We start from the raw sequence: 18,153 nt of genomic DNA, 5'->3' as shown, positions 1-18,153 counted from the left end.
CTCAGCTGCCAAAGTTCACATCACCATCCTCTCTTGCCTGGGCAGTACCCTAAGTGGTCTCACTGTGCATGAGCACTGCTCTCCTCTTGGTCACTTTTGTATCCTGATCCCTAGTGGAGTCTGTGAAGAATAATAGAGTCTCATTAAATACTGGATAGATGAATGAACAGATGGATGAGTGACAGATCATTGTGGTTATGATAGTTTCTAGAGCATCCCCATTTTTCAGATCAGAAGGCAACCACAGAACCATTAGGGAATTTGATGAAGTTTCGTCAGTCATCAAGTAGTGGTGCTGGAAGCCATCGGAGGCCACAAAATGCAGAGTGCTGGCTCCTGCCACTGTGCTGGTAGACCTCCTGGTGAAACCTCCCTGAACTCACTGAAACCACACCAAGCTATGGGCTGCCAGGTGCTCTGAAACTACAGCTCATCATCTTGTTTAATAGCATCACCCACCCAAACCACAGATGACCAATTCCTCCTGAGGGGGAAATCTTCCTCTCCTGCCCAAGTCCAGTATCATCAGCCTGCCCGAGAGTCTCACCTGTAAGAGCTAGTTTCCAAGAGGTGGGCTTTTTTTTTTTTTTTTTTTTTAGGGACTTGGCTGTCGGGTCTGGCCTGGCTCTGTCATAGGAGTGACGATCCCAGGATGTGCCTGAGTTCAAACCTCTGCTTCCTAATCGGGTCAACCAGGGCAGATGGCTGAGTACCTTCAGCTTCCACGTCTGTAAATTGTGAAGAGAATGACACTTACTAAGAATGGAGATCGTTATGGATTTTAGATGGATTAAGACACGTTAAACCCTGAGAATAGGACTGGGCATACTAAGTACTGCAAGTATATACGGTTATTTTCACTGTTCTTTGGCACCAAACCCTACTGCCATTTGTAGTGGGAAGAACTCCACTCCTCAAGCCTGAGGTTGTCCACAGATGGCTGTGGGCAAGGTTGGCATGCATGGGCCACCTAGTGCCTACAGCAGGGAGGAAAGGTGGTGCCCATCAGGAGCTTAGCAGGTGACAGTCCCCATTCCACCCCTGTAGTACCCATTCTGTCCCTGTAATGCTCCTAGGACTGAACCTTTCTCCTGCCCTCCAGAGTCCCCTCTATAGTGAAGGAGTGACCCAGAGAAAATTTTCAGATATCAGGATGAGCACTGAAAGAAAGGTCTGAAGCACTGTTTGACATCAACGTCCCTAAAAACCACGACCTTCAACTTTCAAGCAAGGCTTCTGGCCCAAACCCACATAGCCAAACCAGCCCCCTAGGGAAAGTCCCCACTCTGTGGAGCGGTGGCTGGGGAGAAGGGAAACCCAGCGCTAGGAATGCTGGGTTCCCAGGTGAGAAGCTGTGCTTTCATTCCTAAGAACAGGATTCCTGGGAGAGGGTCACCCAGAGTCCCACCAGCCACTTTAAAGACTCTCAGTGCCATGTCAGCCCATGTGAAGACCCCTCGGGACGGACTTCTAAAAAGCACGAAAGGTGCCTATCCTGCCAGGGGAGGCGAGGGAGTCAGCAGATTTTTAAGTAACACTAACGTTTAACAAATCAAGCAGCCAATTACTGAGCAATTGGTGTACTCTGGGAAAAAGGCCTGAGTAAGGCCTTTCCCAGTGGCTGTAAGTCCGCGGTGCCAAAGACAGGTGGCGCTAAAGACTCATTCACAGACGTCCAGAGAATGGGAATCTGACGGATCCGGTGAGTGTAGGAAGGAGAGGGCGCCAGGACCGAGTTTGGAGCATCCGGGTCAAAGATGAGGATTTGGGACGACTAGCGGGTCTGGGCCTACCCTGGAGGTAGGGAAGCCAGCCGCCCGAGTGGGCGAGGCTCGCCTCCCCAGAAGTGTGGGAGGAGTTGTGCATTCGCTGGAAGCGTGGCTGGGAGAGTGGTTGGGCTTCGTTCTCTACCTGGAGCGTATTTGTGCGCAGCTTGTGGAGAGTGGGCGGATATTTTTTAAATGTCTTTTTAGATGTTGATGGACCTTTATTTTATTCATTTTTTTATATTCGGTGCTGAGAATCGAACCCAGGGCCTCACACATGCTAAGCAAGTGCTCTACCACCGAGACACCACTCCAGCCGGAGAGTGCACGGATTTTAAGGGACTGTCGAAGGCGGGACTTGTGGGCATCTTCAGTGGGCGGACCCAAGAGGAGGGGCTCTGTGTAGGCGAGCCCTCACCTGTGTGAAGTGGGGGAGCTGTACGTGGCCCGAATTCCTGCGCGGGATCTGCGGGGTGAAGGGGCGGGGCCTGTAGCCGGGGGCGGAACCTGCGGAAGAGTTGAAGGGGAACTTCGCACGTTTCCCTGGAGGGCGGAGTTTGCGTCGTCTCTCCTGGACAGAGTTAATATCTCTGCTGCGGAGCCTCAGGTTCTGTGAAGGGCGGAGCCTGCAGTCGTGTTAGGGCAAATAATTGCGACAGCGTATGTAAAGTCTGGATAGAGTCGCACCTCCAGGAATCCAGGACTGGTAGCTCTGCCAGTCTTCGGACCCACCCGAGGAGGCGGGGCCTATGGTGTTGGTAGGCGGGACTGATAGGTCAGAGGGGCGGGGCAATAATTCCGTAGGAATCTCTGAGCTGGTAGGCGGACACGTCTTGAGGCTTTGGGGGCGGGGCTCTGGCCCGCTCCCTAGGGGGTCTCCAGACAGCAGGGGTGGGCGTGGCCCGTGGCTTCAAGGGGCGGGGCTGATAGCGCCGGGCTCCAGGGCGGCTCCTGGGTTGGGCGGGGCCTGAGAGCCAGCTCTGGGTCTGGGAGGAGCCAGGGCTCGGCGCTAGCGGGGGCTCTGCCCTGGGAGGCCGTCTGTTTAGGCCCGCACGCAGCTCCGCATCTGGTGCTCATTACCGGATGACAAAGAGCCGGCTCTGGGCCCCCTTCCCTATTCCCTTCCCCCCTCCAACTGCAGTCCATTTAACTCCTTCTTGCCCTCGGGGCATTCTAGAACCCCTGCCCCGGGTCAGCTGAGGGAACTACAGTGAGCTACAGTCTGCGTCCCGGGAGATCTTGCCATTCCCCAGTCTTCGCCCACACCTCCTTCCCAGACCCAGGCGTCTGAGCAGCCCTGCGACTCCCGGCCCCATACAGCAGACCTCCCTGGCGGCATCTGGGAGGTTAAAAGCTGGGCAGTATCTGGCGGGGGCGTCTGGTTTGAGTTAGGGGAACGTGAGAGCGGGCGGCCAGGGGCGGTGCGTAGCCTTCCCTCCGCCCCCTCTACACCCCCCCTCCCTCGTTAGTCCACAGCTCCGGGCCCTCCTCTCCTGGCCGCCTGGGGCCCAGTCCCTGAGCCAGAGGGTGTCAAAGTGCTCCAGGTAGAAAAGGGGCATTGGGCCACCCCTCTTCGCCTGCCCGGGTGGTGGTGGCGGCTTTGCCCCTTCTTAATTAGAGGCCCCAGAGACTGAAACCGAAAAATTACAGAGGCAGTGGGAACCGGCGCCACCCTGGCCCAGGTCCCGCCCCCTCCCCCCAAGGCTGTGAGCCCAGCAGGAGGGAGGTTACCCCACACGCTGTGATCTTTGACCTGCCTATACTCCAGTTCCTGGGACACCGCAGTCCTGATGAGCCTGCACCCTCGCTCAAGCTGGGCCCTGCTGAGTTTTTCAGACCCGGCACCACCCCCATTCCACAAGCGAGAAGAGCAAAGTGGGATCCCTAGGGGTCCCTCTTACTCCTGAGGCTGCTGGGGAGCTGATCTGGGACCTCTTTCTTGAGTTGGGCTCTCTTTCCATCTCAGCTTCCCCAGAGCAGGAGGTAGGAGCCTCCAAGAGCACCCACAACCCAAGGGCCTCAGCATCCTTGGGTGTCCCTAAGTACCAGGCCCCAGTTTCTGGGCAGCCTGGGAAGAGGGAAGCGGATGTTCAGAAGAAAGTTAGGAGAAACTCAGCCCCTAAATGCCCCCTTACTTTCCTGATTCACCAGCCCCAGAGTCTTCCCCTAAATCCCAGTTTGGCTATAGTTCAACAGAAGCCGTAATCTCAGGACCCTCCCCCAGATTCGGTCCCACTTTCTTGGAGTTTTGGTAAATAAAGAGGAACAAATATAGAATTCTCTCCATGCCAAACCTCAGATTCCCAGGCTTGCTGTGTGACTATGGGCAAGTCTCTACCCTCTCTGGACTCCTCCTTCCCTGAGAATTCTCCGAAGTCCTCTCCCTTAAGAGGTCTTACCTTACCTAGACAAACCGAAGGAAGAGCCATTCCTTTTTTCCTGAGTCCTCCCAGACCCTCCCCTCAGGCATCAATGGGGGCCAAGAGCTTTGAGTGAGGTTGGCACCCCATTTATTGGAGAAGATCCCAGCACCCACCCCCTGAGGTCCTGAGGGCCTTGGTGTGTCCTCTGCCATGAGTGCTGAGCCCAGTGAGCAGGAAGCCTTCTGTCCAGCCGGATAGCCCCCCATGGGTCTCTGGTGCAGCCCCAGCCATGTGTCCAGCGCATGTCCCTTCCCCCTACCCTGCAGGGGACATCTGTGCCCCATCACACGCTGGTTCTGCAGGTCTGTACCCCTGTGAGGCTGTCTCTGGGGGGCATGGGTTCCGTTGGGCCTTTGCTCCCGGCATGGGTGACCCAGCGATAGCAGTCAGTGATACGCTTGTTGGGTGCATGGGGGCCACAGCGGGTGCAGTACACAATGCCCAGTGCAAGCAGGACAACCAAGAAGACGCATGTGGGCACAAGGAGTGCCACCAGCAGCCATCGGTCATCCCTCTGGCTTCGACCTGCCAGACCAGCCTCTGCCAAGGGTGTTGGGGCTGCTGTAGGTGCCACTGAGGGCAGCCATGGGGCCAACTTGGGACTGGAGCCTCCTTCCCTTGGGACCTGGGGGGCTTTGGAATGGGGATGTGCAGGGATGATGGGTGAGGTCTGGTTAGGAGGGGTCTGAGGAGGGAAGGGAGTGGAGAGAGCTGGGGATTGGGTGACAGCAGGCACAGGGACTTGATAGGCAGGGGTCACAGGGGACCTGGAGGTGGGGAGCAGAGAAGGCTGGACAGTAGGGATGATGGACAGCTGGGGAGCCTGGGTTCTAAGAACTAGAACATCTGGGGCCAGAGGGGACTGATGGGCACTGGGGGTGGTGTCAAGAGGGACAGGGTTAGACGGGATTCCAGGAAAATGAGTGGTGGTCTGGGAATCTGATACCTGGGTATTTGGAAACATGGGGGAGTGGTGGCCAGGGAACAGTTTGGGATATTTGGCTGAGAACATGGGAGGCTGATGGGCAGGGGGCTGTGCTGGGTAAGTGACAGAGTTAATTCGGGGCCGGTGGGCAGTGGGCAGATCTGGATAGTTGGTCTCAATCATGGGGAGCTGGTGGTCAGGGGGCACAGCAGGGCGTGTGGCAGGGGCCAAGGGGGGCTGATGGGCAGGGCTCAGGGGTGGATATGTGGCAGAGATAATAGGGGTCTGGCGGGCAGAAGGCAGTGTGGGGCGTGTAGCAGAAACTACCATGGGCCCAGTGGCAGAGAGCACGGAGGATTGGTAGGGAACCCTAGGGGCACTGAGCGGGGGTGGCCAGGTGGGCTCAGGGTAGGGTCTCCTGGGCTCTCGGTTCTCTGGGAAGCTGGGTCTATAGGCCAGGCCGAAATCTGGAGGCTGTGTAGGCTCCATCCACATGATCCCAGGCATCTCTGTCCAGCCACCATCGAAGACCTCCCAGGCCTCATCTTCATCCTCTTCCTCCCCATCATCCAGCAGTTCATCACCAAGGTCCTGGGAAGCCCTGGCGCCCATGGCCCCTGCGGGACTGCAGCTGATGCCATCCGCCTCAAGCTCGTGACCCTCACTGCAATAGCACTCGAAGCCACCAACATAGTTGACACACATCTGCTGGCACACACCCGCGATCTGGCATTCATCCGTGTCCACACAGCGGTGGGGCTCATCCTCTGCTGGTCGGAAGCCCAGGCGACAGTGGCAGCTGTAGCCTTGTGGCCCACCAGGCTCACACTGTTGCTCGCAAGGGGCTTGAGCGCAAGGGTCCTCACAACTGTGCCCATCTGCTGCCAGCCGGAAGCCCTCGGAGCAGCGGCAGGACACATGACCATCCTCCTCCTCCACACACTCGTGATCACAGCCCCCGTTGTCTGGGCCACAGCCAGTCCCTGGGCAGAGGGGCCCAGTCTGGGACCAGCCCACACCACCCTCAGGCTGATTCACGCAGAGCAAAGAGGCTCCCCTGCCAGCCTGGCACTGCACGGCGGCCACAGAACCAAAGGGCAGCCACTCGAACTCGGTGGAGACCAGGTGAAAGGGGGTGGTGTAGACAGCTGGGCCGGCCTGGCCAGCTTCATCTGGCAACGCCGGGCAGGCTCCCTCGAAGCCAAACTGGCATAGGTAGCCATCCACGGGCAGCGTGCACGAGCCCTCTTTCCAGCGATGCTCACCACTAGCCTCAAGGGCCACACAGCGCTGGGCCGGGCAGGGCCCTAACTGGGCAGCCTGGCCCCAGTTGGTGAAGGCCGTGTCCTGGTCTCCCGTGGTCCACGTGAAGCCGCGCAGCGGGCGCTGCTGCTGGCATTGCCGGGCCTGCCGCTGCAGCCCGATCCACAGCAGCTTGTTGGTGGGGCCAGCGCCCACGAGGCTGTCCACGCGCCGGGCCTCCTCGGGGGTCCGTGGCGTGGCCAGGTCGCCCCCCAGCTCCCGGCAGGCCCGCCAGGCCTCCAGGAAGGTGCGGCGTTTCGGGAAGAGCGCGTAGCAGCTGCCGGGACCGCAGGCGGCGCGGGGCTCGGCGTCCCAGGAGTCCTGGCCCAGCGCGGGCACCGCGGCCGCCCAGGCCAGCAGCAGGCGCAGCAGCATCGCGACGCCCCCCGACTGGCCCGGCCCCGGCTCGCGGCGGCTCTTGACAGGGGGAGGGGCCGGGGCCTCCGGCGGGCGGGCCGGGGGCGGGCCTTGTAAGGAGCGGCCTGGGGCCGCGGCCAGCTCCCGGCTCCCGCTCCCTCGGGGCCGGGGGAGCAGGAAGCAGTGGGGTGGGGGCTCCGGGTGGGGCGGAGGAGGGGGAGAGGCGCGTTAGCTGGCGCCCCGGGGCCCGCGGGGCGGGGAGTCCCGGGAGAGGGCAACGCCTGCCCGGAGGCAGCCCGACCCTCCGAGGTCCCCAGCGAACCCCAGAGCGGGCTCAGGCCACGGGGTGAGGTCGCGTCCCCGACACTCGCAGGGACCCGAATCAGGACACTCCAAGCTCAACCCAGCCCTGAACGGTCTCACAGCCCAACCTGCTCCCGGCGCCCCGCTCACGTCGCACAGGCGCTGGCTTCTCTCCCCCTCCCCACGCGAGAGCAAGGGCGCGTGGGCACCCTGCGTGTCTGTCCCAGCCAAGCCCCGCACCTCGCCCGGGCCCACGCGGGCCTGTGGACCCCAGCCCACGCGCAGAGTCCGCCTGACGTGCTGCATCCCTTAGGTGCACCTTCCAAAATGGTGTGGCATCCTACGTGGCCTAACCCCTCAAGTCCCTGGGATTCCTGTGCAGGCCCTGACAACCACCTCGACAACCCAGGCGCGGGACTCCTCAACCGCCCCTTCCTCAACTCACCCCACCCTCAAGCTTTCGGGCTCCAGCTAGGCCAGCTTAAGGGGGAGGGGAGGGAGAGGGACCAGGGCTGTCTTCCCTCCACCCCTGCTCAGCCCGGGGCCCTGGGAACCTGGGCTTAGAGGGGGAGGAGGAGGCCCCCAAACAGGAAATGCCTCTCTGGGCTCCTGCTGCAGGGTGCAGTGGGTTAGGGGCTGGGTGGGGGCTGGGCTACACTCTGGGTGAGCGGGACTGGCTGCCAGGGGACCAGTGCACAGCCATGTATGGGCACAGGGCACGCAAGGACACATTGCATGTATATGACATAGGCATCACCTCGTGGAGCCCCCTTCCTGCCCCCAGGGCCCGCTGCTCAGGCCTGGTGGGGGTCCTCTTCCTGTCTCTCCTGGAGGCCTCTGGAGGAACTTGAGCCAAGCTGGTCACCCAGGATGGCCCCTGGGGAGCCAGCTGAAAGATTAACCCATGCACACCCACTGTATTCTTTTTGTATATTATATTTTATTTAGAGACAGGGTCTCTCTGAGTTGCTTAGCGCCTCACTTTTGCTGAGACTGGCTTTGAACCCACCATCCTCCTGCCTCAGTCTCCTGAGCTTCTGGGATTACAGGATTATTTATTTTATTTATTGTTTTTTAAGAGATGGTTTTTGCTACGTTGCCTAGGAACATCCTCCCTCAAACTCCTGGGCTCAAGTGATCCTCTTGCCTCAGTCTTCTGAGTAGCTGGGACTACAGGTATATGACTTTGGCAGATGTTCTTAGCAGATGTTTGAATCTGAGGTGAGGCTGTGGAGGACACTGCCCCATAGGACACTGCCCTGGTCTAGCTTCCTGCTGTGCTGCTAATCTGCTGTGTGACTTTGGGGAAGTCACTGACCCTCCCTGGGCCTCCATTTTTCTTATCTACAATATGGGGATAATGGGCCCAGTTTTTTTTTTAGCTCAGCTGGGATATTGTATCATCACTATTTGCAAATGTGCTCTGTCAGCAGTGAGCATGAAACATATGTTCCTCAGTCTTCCCAACAAACCTGGGTGAGGCCTTCAGTCCTAGCTAGTGTCTGAGAACCAGGGCTTTTGAAATGCATGCCATGTGCCTGGAAGTTCCTTCTTACAGGGTGCACACCTGGGAAGCACACAGAACTACTCCCCTTCTCAGGAAAGAAAAGTCAATATGGTGCAGTTCACCCTTCCTTTGGCCTAGGCCCAAAACCTTGAGCTCATCCTTGACTTGTCTCTTTCTCCCACACCCCACATCCAGTCTCGGCAAATCCTGCTAGCATTGTTTTCAAAATAGACCCGGAATCTGAGCACTTCTCACCATCTTTGCCACCCACCCCTGGCCATGCCACTAGCATCACCCATCTAGAGCCTTACACGCCACCTCCCACCCCCAGACCTCCTAACTTTCTATTGCCCTCGCCACCCTGCCAGAGGGATCCTTTGAAAATGTAGGTCAGGGCTGGAGATGTAGCTCAGTGTTAGGATACTTGCCTAGCATGTGTGAAACTGTGTTGAGTCCCCAGCTATACACACTCTCATTCTCTCTCTCTCTCTCTCTCTCTCTCTCTCACACACACACACACACACACACACACACACACACAGTGGACCAGGCAGGCATGGTGGCACACACCTATAATCTAATCTGCTGTGTGACTTTGGGGAAGTCACTGACCCTCTCTGGGCCTCCATTTTTCTTATCTACAATATGGGGATAATGGGCCCAGGTTTTTTTAGCTCAGTAATTCAGGAAGATGAGGCGGAAGGATTGCAAGTTTGAGGCTAGCCTCAGCATCTTGGCAAGACCCTGTCGCAATAAATAAATAAATAAATAGAACCTAGGTCAGATCTGGTCCCTCCCCTGCTCAAAACCCTCTGAGGTCCCATCTGACTCAGAGGAATGACCCCAAGTCCTTGCCATGTGATCTGTTCCTAAACTACTCAGCTCCCTTTTACTGTGGCACCAGGCACTCTACCTCAAGATCTTTCCCTGTGGTCCCCTGCAGGGAACACTGTACCAGCACTGTCCAAATGCTCTGATTCTCCACTTTCTTCAGGTCTTGGTTCAAGTGTCAGTTCCTGATCCCCACCTCACACTGTTCCACCATCCCAGGGACTCCCTGGCCCTGGATCTTGCTGCGTTCCCTGCTGTGCACTTATTACTCTGACAATGTATATATTTATTTGTTGCTTTCCTTCTAACCTGATTGCTCCTAGCCTTGGCATTATTATTGATATTCAGGGCTGAATAACTACTTGCTACAGAGTCTGTACTCTGCATTGTAAGATGCTTAGCAGTGTCCTTGGTTTTTGTTGATGTTGGTAGCATCCTTCTAGTTGGGACAATCAAAAATGTCCCCAACTGGATGCAGTGGCACATGCCTGCAATCCCAGCAACTTGGGAGGCTGAGGTGGGAGGATCGAAAGCTTGAGGCCAGGGCTGGGGATGTGGCTCAAGCAGTAGCGCGCTCGCCTGGCATGCATGCTGCCCGGGTTCAATCCTCAGCACCACATACAAACAAAGATGTTGTGTCCGCCAAAAACTAAAAAATAAATATTAAAAAAAAAAATTCTCTCTCTCTCTCTCTCTTAAAAAAAAAAAAAAAAAAAAAAAAGCTTGAGGCCAGCCTGAGCAACTTGGAGAGTCCCTAAGCAACTTATCAAGATCCTGTCTCAAAATAAAAAAATTAAAAGAACTAGGTATGTGGCTCAGTGGTTAGGTGCCCCCTGGGTTCCTTGCCTGTAAATCCACCAGCAGAAAAAAAGTTTCCAGACATTACCAAATGTTAATATTACCCCCAGAGAGAACTTCTGCCCTGGGAGACTGTGAGCTCGTGATGGCAGGGTCATTCATTCTCCTCTTCCCTACTCCGTGCCCAGAGAGTAGAAAACTCGGGGCCCATAGATGCTGAGCTCTAAGGGTTTGTGGAATGAATGAACAAGACTCCAATGTGTGAAGAGCCTGGCTCAAGGAGATGAACTGTGTGAGCTGGGATCCCACCTGGGACCAGAGACCACTTGCTCCCCACACTTGCTGGCCATCCCCATGAAGTCTGATGGTCCCAGAACTGGGAGAACCCTGCAAACAGGAAGTCTTTTTGCATTGGGCCGGGGGACTGAGGCCTAGGGAGTCTCAGAACCACTTAGTGGTAGGGCTCAGACCAGGACCAATGTCTCCTGATTCTTAGTCCAGTTCTCTTTTTGCTGTAGCACCCTGTGGCACCATTGGAGCAGAGACTGGGAATCAGGAATGATGGCAGAAATGGAGTTGGAGGCAGGAAGGCAGACCAGGAAGAAGGCATAGCCTGGATGAAAGCACAGAGGGCTCAGATGTGCCTGGAGAGCACAGCACTGCACTGGGCCCAGGGAGAGCCTCAGGAGGAGGTGAGGCCTGGAGAGAGGGAGCAGAGAGGAGTAGAGGCCTGGCTCGGCAGCTGCCATGGGGACAGAGGCATGAGGAGCGATCTTCATGGATGGTGTGCGGTGGGTGGAGGGGGGCTGGAGGCCAGGGACCAGTGAGGAGGCTGTTGCAATCGTCTGGGAAAGGAGAAGGAGCTGGCTGGAGAGCAGGGCAGCAGGGCGGGCCGGGCTGGGGGAGGCAGCCTCTGGAGGCTCCTTAGGGGCGGTCCTGAGCCTGGTCCAAGGGTGTGGTGAGCCCAGTCATGATTCGGGCAATGGCCAGTGCTGGGGCGTCTAAGAGAAGGCTGCAGGCCATCTGGCAAGTGGGTGGGTCAGATCAGAGGTCAGGACCCCAGCTTCAGTGGGGTCAAGGGGTTGGGGACAGGCCAGGGAAATAGGAAATAGGAGGAGGAGGGTCAAAGGTCACATTCCAGAGGTACTAGTACTTACCAGTGGAGGGAAGCCTGAGAAGGATGGGGGCTGGGGAGCAGAGGAGGGGCATCTCTGGACCCAACAAAGTTAAAGGGACTTGAAGACACTCTGGATGCCTAGTTTAGGAAGGTTCCTAGTTCTCACTTGTCTCCTCCAAGTTGGGAGAGGTAGGGTAGCAGTTCTCTAGGAACTTTCTGCTCTAGTTGGAATGGGGGGCACAGTGAGAACCACATCAAAGGTCTGGGGTGAGGAGCTGGAGACAGGGCTGGTCGGGGGCTTACTCTTCCTGCTGAGCCTGATTGGTCTTGGTTTATCCACAGCACAGAGAAGACGTTAATTGATGAAATGAATGCTTGGAGTATATGTGGTGGGTATATGGATGGTCATTTGGATGCATGGGTGGGTGCATGGACGGGTGGGTATGTGAATGGATGCATGTATGCATGCCTGGGCAGATGGTTGTATGGATGCCAATGTGGAAAAATGGTCAGGAGGAAGTATGGATGAATGGATGGTTGGTGGATGATGGACAGATGGATAGATGTAGGAATTATTAAGTGGAGGAGTATGTGGATAAGATGATATTTAGATGCATGGTTGGGTACAGGGACATAGGTTAAAGTCATAGGCCCCGATTCAGAGCTAGTAGCCACCATGGTGTGTGGCATGCTCACAACGGAACTCTCCATCTCTGCTGGAGGGCATCCCAGGAACATGGAACAGCTTGGGCTACCACTGCAGGGATCAAGTGGGACTCTTCCCTGATACTACACAGTCATTCTCTCTGCTGGGGCCTGAGGCCAATGAAACTCCCACTGGGGGAGGGGACAATGTATCTTCCAAGCTCAGGACACCAGGCTCAGCTCACATTGAGGGTCAGGTGGCTGGGGTTCCCTGCTCTGATCATGGCCCACATAGGGAGTGCTCACGCACCTCAACGGGACATGAAAACACAAGGCCAAGCCACCAGAAGGAGCCTTGGCTGGCAGCGACTGGGACAAGCAAGAGGCAGATGGTGGTTTTGGATACAATGTGTGGGCCATGGGGGAGAGGTAGGCAGCCTGCAGAGGGGCTGGCCTGGAGAAGGCCCCAGAACAGCCAGGGCCAGGGGTCGGGTGTGGTTGGGGGGCGCCCCCTGAGCCAGCAGGCATCCTGGAGAGCCTTGGCACCCAGGCTGCTGAGCCAGCACATTGTTCTGTGTACAAGTCACCTCCTTGCCTCCTTCTGTCCCATCCCCCCTCTCCCTCCATGTCTAGATTCTTCCCAAACCAATCCAGCCATGAGGCTGTCAAGAGGAAAGGCTGAAGGGCGGGTGGGAGGAGCCTGGTCTTGGGTGGGAGCCCGAGGGGAGGTGGGAGTGGAGGAGGGAAGGGAGACCTGGCAGCCTCCTCCCTGCTGCACCACACCCGGGGTGCTTCTGGGTAGGACAGCCCTGCAGGGAGCCCCCCTCCCTGTGGATGGGGTGGGAGTGCTAGGGTAGAAGGGGTGCAGTCCCTCCTCGGCATCCCCAAAGGTGGAGGCGGCTGTGGTGCCTTTGCCCTGGAGAGAGCCCATGTTTGTGCATGGCCAACAAGTGTTTGTCTGCACAGGCCCCGCATTGTCGTGGACACACACAGCTGGGTGATGTGTGTGTTCGGCTAGTCCACACCTGTGCCCACAGCTGTGTGAATGAAGCATATGGCTGCCCCTGGATTGCCCAACCTGGACCCAGCTGGAAGCCCCATTTGCTCTCCTGGAAGATGCCTGACATGAACATCTGGCCACATCTGCCCTCAAGAAACAGAATCCTGGGGCTGGGGCTGTGGCTCAGTGGTAGAGCACTTGCCTTGCACGTGTGAGGTACTGGGTTCGGTCCTCAGCACCACATACAAACAAAGATGTTGTGTCCGCCGAAAACTAAAAAATAAATATTAAAATTCTCTCTCTCTTTCTCTCTCTCTCTCTCTTTAAAAAAAGAAAAAGAAAAGAAAGGGAATCCTGAGCCCATGTCAGAGCTAAAAGGAACTAGACTTGCCCCTGCGCATGTCCACAGCCCTTCTCAAGGATGAAGCTTCTTTAGTGATCCAAGGCTACCTGTGGGAGGGAACCTCCCTCCTAAGCCTGCCACCTAGGGTGATCAATTTGTCCCAGCTTTCTGAGGACGTTCTGATTTCAGCACTACAGACCCCATGTCCTAGGAACCCCCTCAGGCCTGAGCAAATGAGACGGTTGGTCCCACGACATTCTTCCCCAGTTACCCCAGTCCCAGCCTCCCACAACCCCTCACCTCTGGAACTTTCTCTGAAGGCTCTTACTTTCCCTTCTCTTCCTGTCAATGCCTCCTCCTCCTGCCCCCTCAGTGTCCCCAAGGATCTCTGCATCTCGGTGTCTCTCCCTTTGACTGCAGCGTCTCACCTCCCTTTCTTCTCTCCCCCGTGCCTGGCTCTGCAGCTCTCCTGTGGGTCTTGGGGGTCTCCCTGTCTACTGTCTCCTGGTGCTCTGCCTCTTTCTGTGTTTTCTGTCTCCAGGGTCCTTCTGTCTCTGTCACAGAGTCTCTAGCTTGCCCCCAACCCTGGGTGGTCCAGCCTCTCTTCTCTCCCAGCACTGCAGCCCCAGGGCTGGCTGGGGTGGGAGCCAGGTCTGGGGGCCTGACCAGGCCCGGAAGGAGAACCAAGCAGACATGATATTTATGTTGGGACTTCAAAGTGGAGCGCAGCCCGTGGTGGGGGTTGAATGGCTGACAGGCAAAAGCCAGACTGAGGTCAACTCAGGCCCCTCCCTGGTGAGGGTCTCCTTGGTGACACACACCTCCCCTGGGGACTTGGAGACCAAGTGTAGGAACAGAATGGGCTATTTTGGTGCAGAGTTCCAAGAAAGGCACTTCCTGTGCCTTTGTCCTGCCCCCAGCCCCGTCCTTTCTTCCTGTCACCCTGCAACTCGGTCTAGGCCCTGTGGGCCCCCAGCTCTTCCGAGCATCAGCCTGGCTGGGGAGACCGAGTTCTAGGGGTAGCAGGCGCAGAGGGCTCCATCTCAGCAACATCCCTGGCGCTGGTACAGCCCAGGCCTTCTGTCTCTCTGGAAGAATCCATGCCTGGCAGGGCCCCGTGGGTCTGTAACCCTGTGGGCCCCAACAGACTAAGTTGAGCAGGCCCAGCCCCTTGGGACCTCTGAAGTTCATTCCCGGGTTGCCGCCCGAGAGCCTGAGGGGCCAGATGGGCCGGGAAGGTCACCCTATCCTTGCTCCCCCATCCCGCCCTTGGCCTAACCCCGTTAAAGACACCCAGCTGCTGAAAAGGCGTGGGGCCTGGTGGCTGGGTGGGGCGGGCAGGGCCCATTGTCTCATCCTGCCCTCAGTTCAGGGTCCTAAGCCCCTCCCAGTAGCCCCGCCTCGCAGGCTCTCCTGCAGGCACCCCCTCAGGAAACCCCAACCCCAACTGAAAGATCCCGGACTCTCCTAAAGCCCACCCAGGCCCCCAGAACCCCAGTCCCTGGGCTCTGTCCCCTCCCAGACCCTCCCGGCTCTTCCTGTGAATCAGGCCGGCTGGAATCTGATGAGCTCAGGCCTCCCCACCCAGCGAAGCCGGCTTCTGCCGCCTGCTTGGCCAGTGGGGTTGCCACGCCCCTCACAGGGGTCTTCCGAGCACTCACAGCCCCCCCAGGGTCTGCCAGGGGCCGGGTTTGGTGGGGGGTGAGTGAGGCAGGGGTGGGCCAGGGCTGGGAAGATTAGTCAGGAGAGGGGCTTGGACCTCTTGGGCATGCTCAAGAGTTTAAAAAAAAAAAAAAAAGTATGGTGTGTGTGCGCACGTGTCTGTGTGTTTGTGTGGGTATTTGCTCTTTCAGGGCTCAGACTGCAGGTAATGGCAGCCCTGTGCTGTAGCAAAGTCGTGTGTGTGGCCATATCTGAGCAGGTGATGTGGGTGTTGTGGCAGTTCTGCACAGGTAGGTCTGAGTGTGTCAGGAGATCCTGTGCAGCTGATCACTAAGGTCTCTATGCCAACTCGTCCTCATGGGTGCCCTACTGGTGCCTGGGTGATCTTGTGCCTGCTGTGGTGGATGGGTATTACACTCTGTTGGAATGGGGGTCAGGAGTCTCTGTGTGTGGAATTGTGGGAGTTAACATGGGTCAGAAGAAGTTAAATGTTGAACATGGGTCACTGCAGGGTGTTAAATGTTGTACTGAAGGTGAGTCAGGTGCCTGCTGTCCACCCCACCTCTCCCAGGCCATCCCATAGGCCTTGGCTCCTGGCCTATGAGGCTGTAGAACCTGGGACAGGCGGCCCCTCCCTCATCCCTGTCCTGACCTGCTTTTGCAGGATCCCTGCTAGTGCCAGGCTGGGCATGGGTCCCAGGGTGCTGAGTCTCCTATGTATGGGCCTCCGTTTAGAAGATACCTGGCATGGAGCTGGAAATGAGGTGTGCACACCCCCTGGTGGCAGTGAGGGAGAACATGCCACCCCAGGAACTCAAGAGGAGCCCTTTCAGTAGAGTCATCCTGGACCCATCATTCCACACTGTTCTGCACAGATTTACTAAGTGCCAATTCCGGCCCAGGCATTGTTCTAGGGCCCCCCGAGAGTTAGCTGGGAACAAGGCCAACTTGGCTCTGGCACACTAGTGGGGGAGACAGACAATAAACACTCACACATTCAACTAGGGTGACTTTGGAAGTGATAAGTGCAACATTTCCAAGCAAGGAAATGACTGCTGCTCTCCACAGAGCCAAACATCAGTTCCGGGTCCCAGCCCTGCCCTGTAGCAGTGGACATTGGACAAAGTGCATGACCTCTCAGCCTTGGCTTCCTCTTCTATAAGGACAAGCGTGGTTGGTGGCAGGGGTGGTGCAGAACCCCCTAAAATGCAGCAGGCTCTTTGCTTCCTCCCAGATCACAGCATGAGGAAGATGAGATTCCACCCGTTTCCTTGTGGGTTGTGGCTGCTTGGTGCTTGATCTACACAGGACACTCAATATATTACTGTTGAGTATTGAGTAAATGAGTCTGTGTTGGAGAACCTCGTGTTTGAGTCCTTTGTCCTGTAAGGAGCCACATGCCCCAAGCTAGCCTGTTTCCTATCTGTTAAGTAGGGGTGACGCTGGCTTATTATCTCCTACCCTGCCTGGAGCCCCTGCCCCTCTATCATCACACTTGGTCATGCTGATGTGGCCTGGGCCCCTGAGAATCAGATAAACAAAAGTCCCCAGGATGCAGGCAGGACCTGGCAGTGCTCCCATGAGCCACTGCTGGAGGATCACTGAATTCCAGGCCAGGAACTGGGACTGAACATGGGAAGGGCTTGCAAATGGTCCAGAGTCAGGGGCTCAGAAGCCTCTGACTGTTCCTGTGAGACCCGCTTCCACATCCGGCCCTGGGGGTTCTCTGAGCACCCCTGCAGACATTCCAGGTCCCTCCTCTGGGACTGAGCTTGACACATCCTGTGTTTAGTTCCCAGAATCTCTCTTCCCGTATCCCCAGGGCCCCTCATTCCTAGTTATCAACCTCTAATTAAGGGACAACATTTATTGAGCACCTACGGCATGCTAAGCAATATAAGGCTCTGGGGCCAGAGGTTGGGTAGGGGGAGGACATACAACAGAATAAAGGGGAGACTCCCTACTAGCAAGTAGCTGGAAGCGGGGAGAACTTCTGGGACCTAGTGAAAAATTTGGAAGCCCTGCACCTGGGCTATATCTGGATCATCTGAAAGCAAATGTCCACAATTTTTACTTCCCAGTTGTCATGTCTGACACATGGGCTGATGTCCCTTTGTGCTTAGCACCTCAGGGTGGTGTCTCTGAGACTGGTTGGGGCCCTCCTCCATCTGGGGACAATCCTTTCCTGAAGAATGGCCACTGAGAGGCTGGCCTCACCCAGACCCAACTCTGAAGGACCTGAGGGCCAGTAGCTTCAGCCCCCACGCTGTTGCTGTTCCATGGTGGCAAGCAAACTGCTTGTGTTCCATGGCCCTTGGCTATCCTAGCCGCTCTGGGCAGCTCTCTGGGTTGTGCACGCCCCCTCGTGGTTGGTGGTCAGCGGTTTTTCTTTGCTTACATTTGAAGCCTCTTCTGGGCTTCCTTTTGAGGCTGATTTGCTGTGTGACTCTTGGGAGCTGCCTTCCCACACCTCAGTGGGGCCAGCAAGAACATAGCCTGCCTGCCCACAGAGCTTTTGTGAGGACCAAAAGATCTGATGCAGAGTAAATGATTTCCAAGCTCCACCTGCCCTCCACCCCATCCTGGAAGCACATGGGCCACTGGTGGGCATTATTGCCCTTGCCCAATTCTCTGGGGATGCTGGAGTCCCGGGAGGACTGCCAATTTTCGGGAAAGATTGGAACAAGGGTACTTTCTCCCCAGGGTCTGACTCCTGTGCAGCAGAGGGTCCTGCCTGGCAGGGAGCAGGCACCTGAGAGCAGGTGGAGGCTGCTAACGCCCACCTCCCCTCCCCCTTCCCCTAGTAAGAGCTCTGCTTTGCAATGAAACAATCCATTAAGGACCCTCGAGCTCTTTTGGGTGAAGGGCAGGACAGCAATAGTGTACCCACTTTGCAGAGGAGGATGCTGAGGCTGGGGGAAGCAGGTCCTCTGCTGCCATTCTGCTGCCTCCTTCCCCACCAGGCATAGTTGGAGCTTTTCAGGGCCCGGAGTCCACAGTAGCCCTGCCTATGTCACAGAAGGCAAGGAAACCACCCCCATGCCATAGGTTGGGCATCAGATTGATCTGTTCCCTGTGGGGCACACTCACCCCTGCGGCTGGGGAGGAAGAACAAGAAGCAAGGGTGCTTGAACACAGTCTGGGATCCCCCAAACCTCCTCAACTTTACTCTAG

The 18,153-nt window shown here is 56.9% G+C and overlaps 1 protein-coding gene across 1 annotated transcript; it reads right to left on the bottom strand.

Moving 5' to 3' along the window:
- Positions 1–4,286: 4,286 nt before the first annotated feature.
- Cd248 (CD248 molecule) lies at positions 4,287–6,794 on the bottom strand. The gene has a single exon (XM_026396465.2). It carries the CDS (start codon positions 6,789–6,791, stop codon positions 4,473–4,475), a length of 2,319 nt encoding a protein of 772 aa, XP_026252250.2. The 5' UTR covers positions 6,792–6,794; the 3' UTR covers positions 4,287–4,472.
- Between the last annotated feature and the right edge of the window lie 11,359 nt (positions 6,795–18,153).

The sequence above is a fragment of the Urocitellus parryii genome, chromosome 4, assembly GCF_045843805.1.
Source record: "Urocitellus parryii isolate mUroPar1 chromosome 4, mUroPar1.hap1, whole genome shotgun sequence".
NCBI lineage: Eukaryota > Metazoa > Chordata > Mammalia > Rodentia > Sciuridae > Urocitellus > Urocitellus parryii.
Note: the sequence above shows the minus strand (reverse complement) of the source record. Positions and strands in the feature narration are given on the sequence as shown.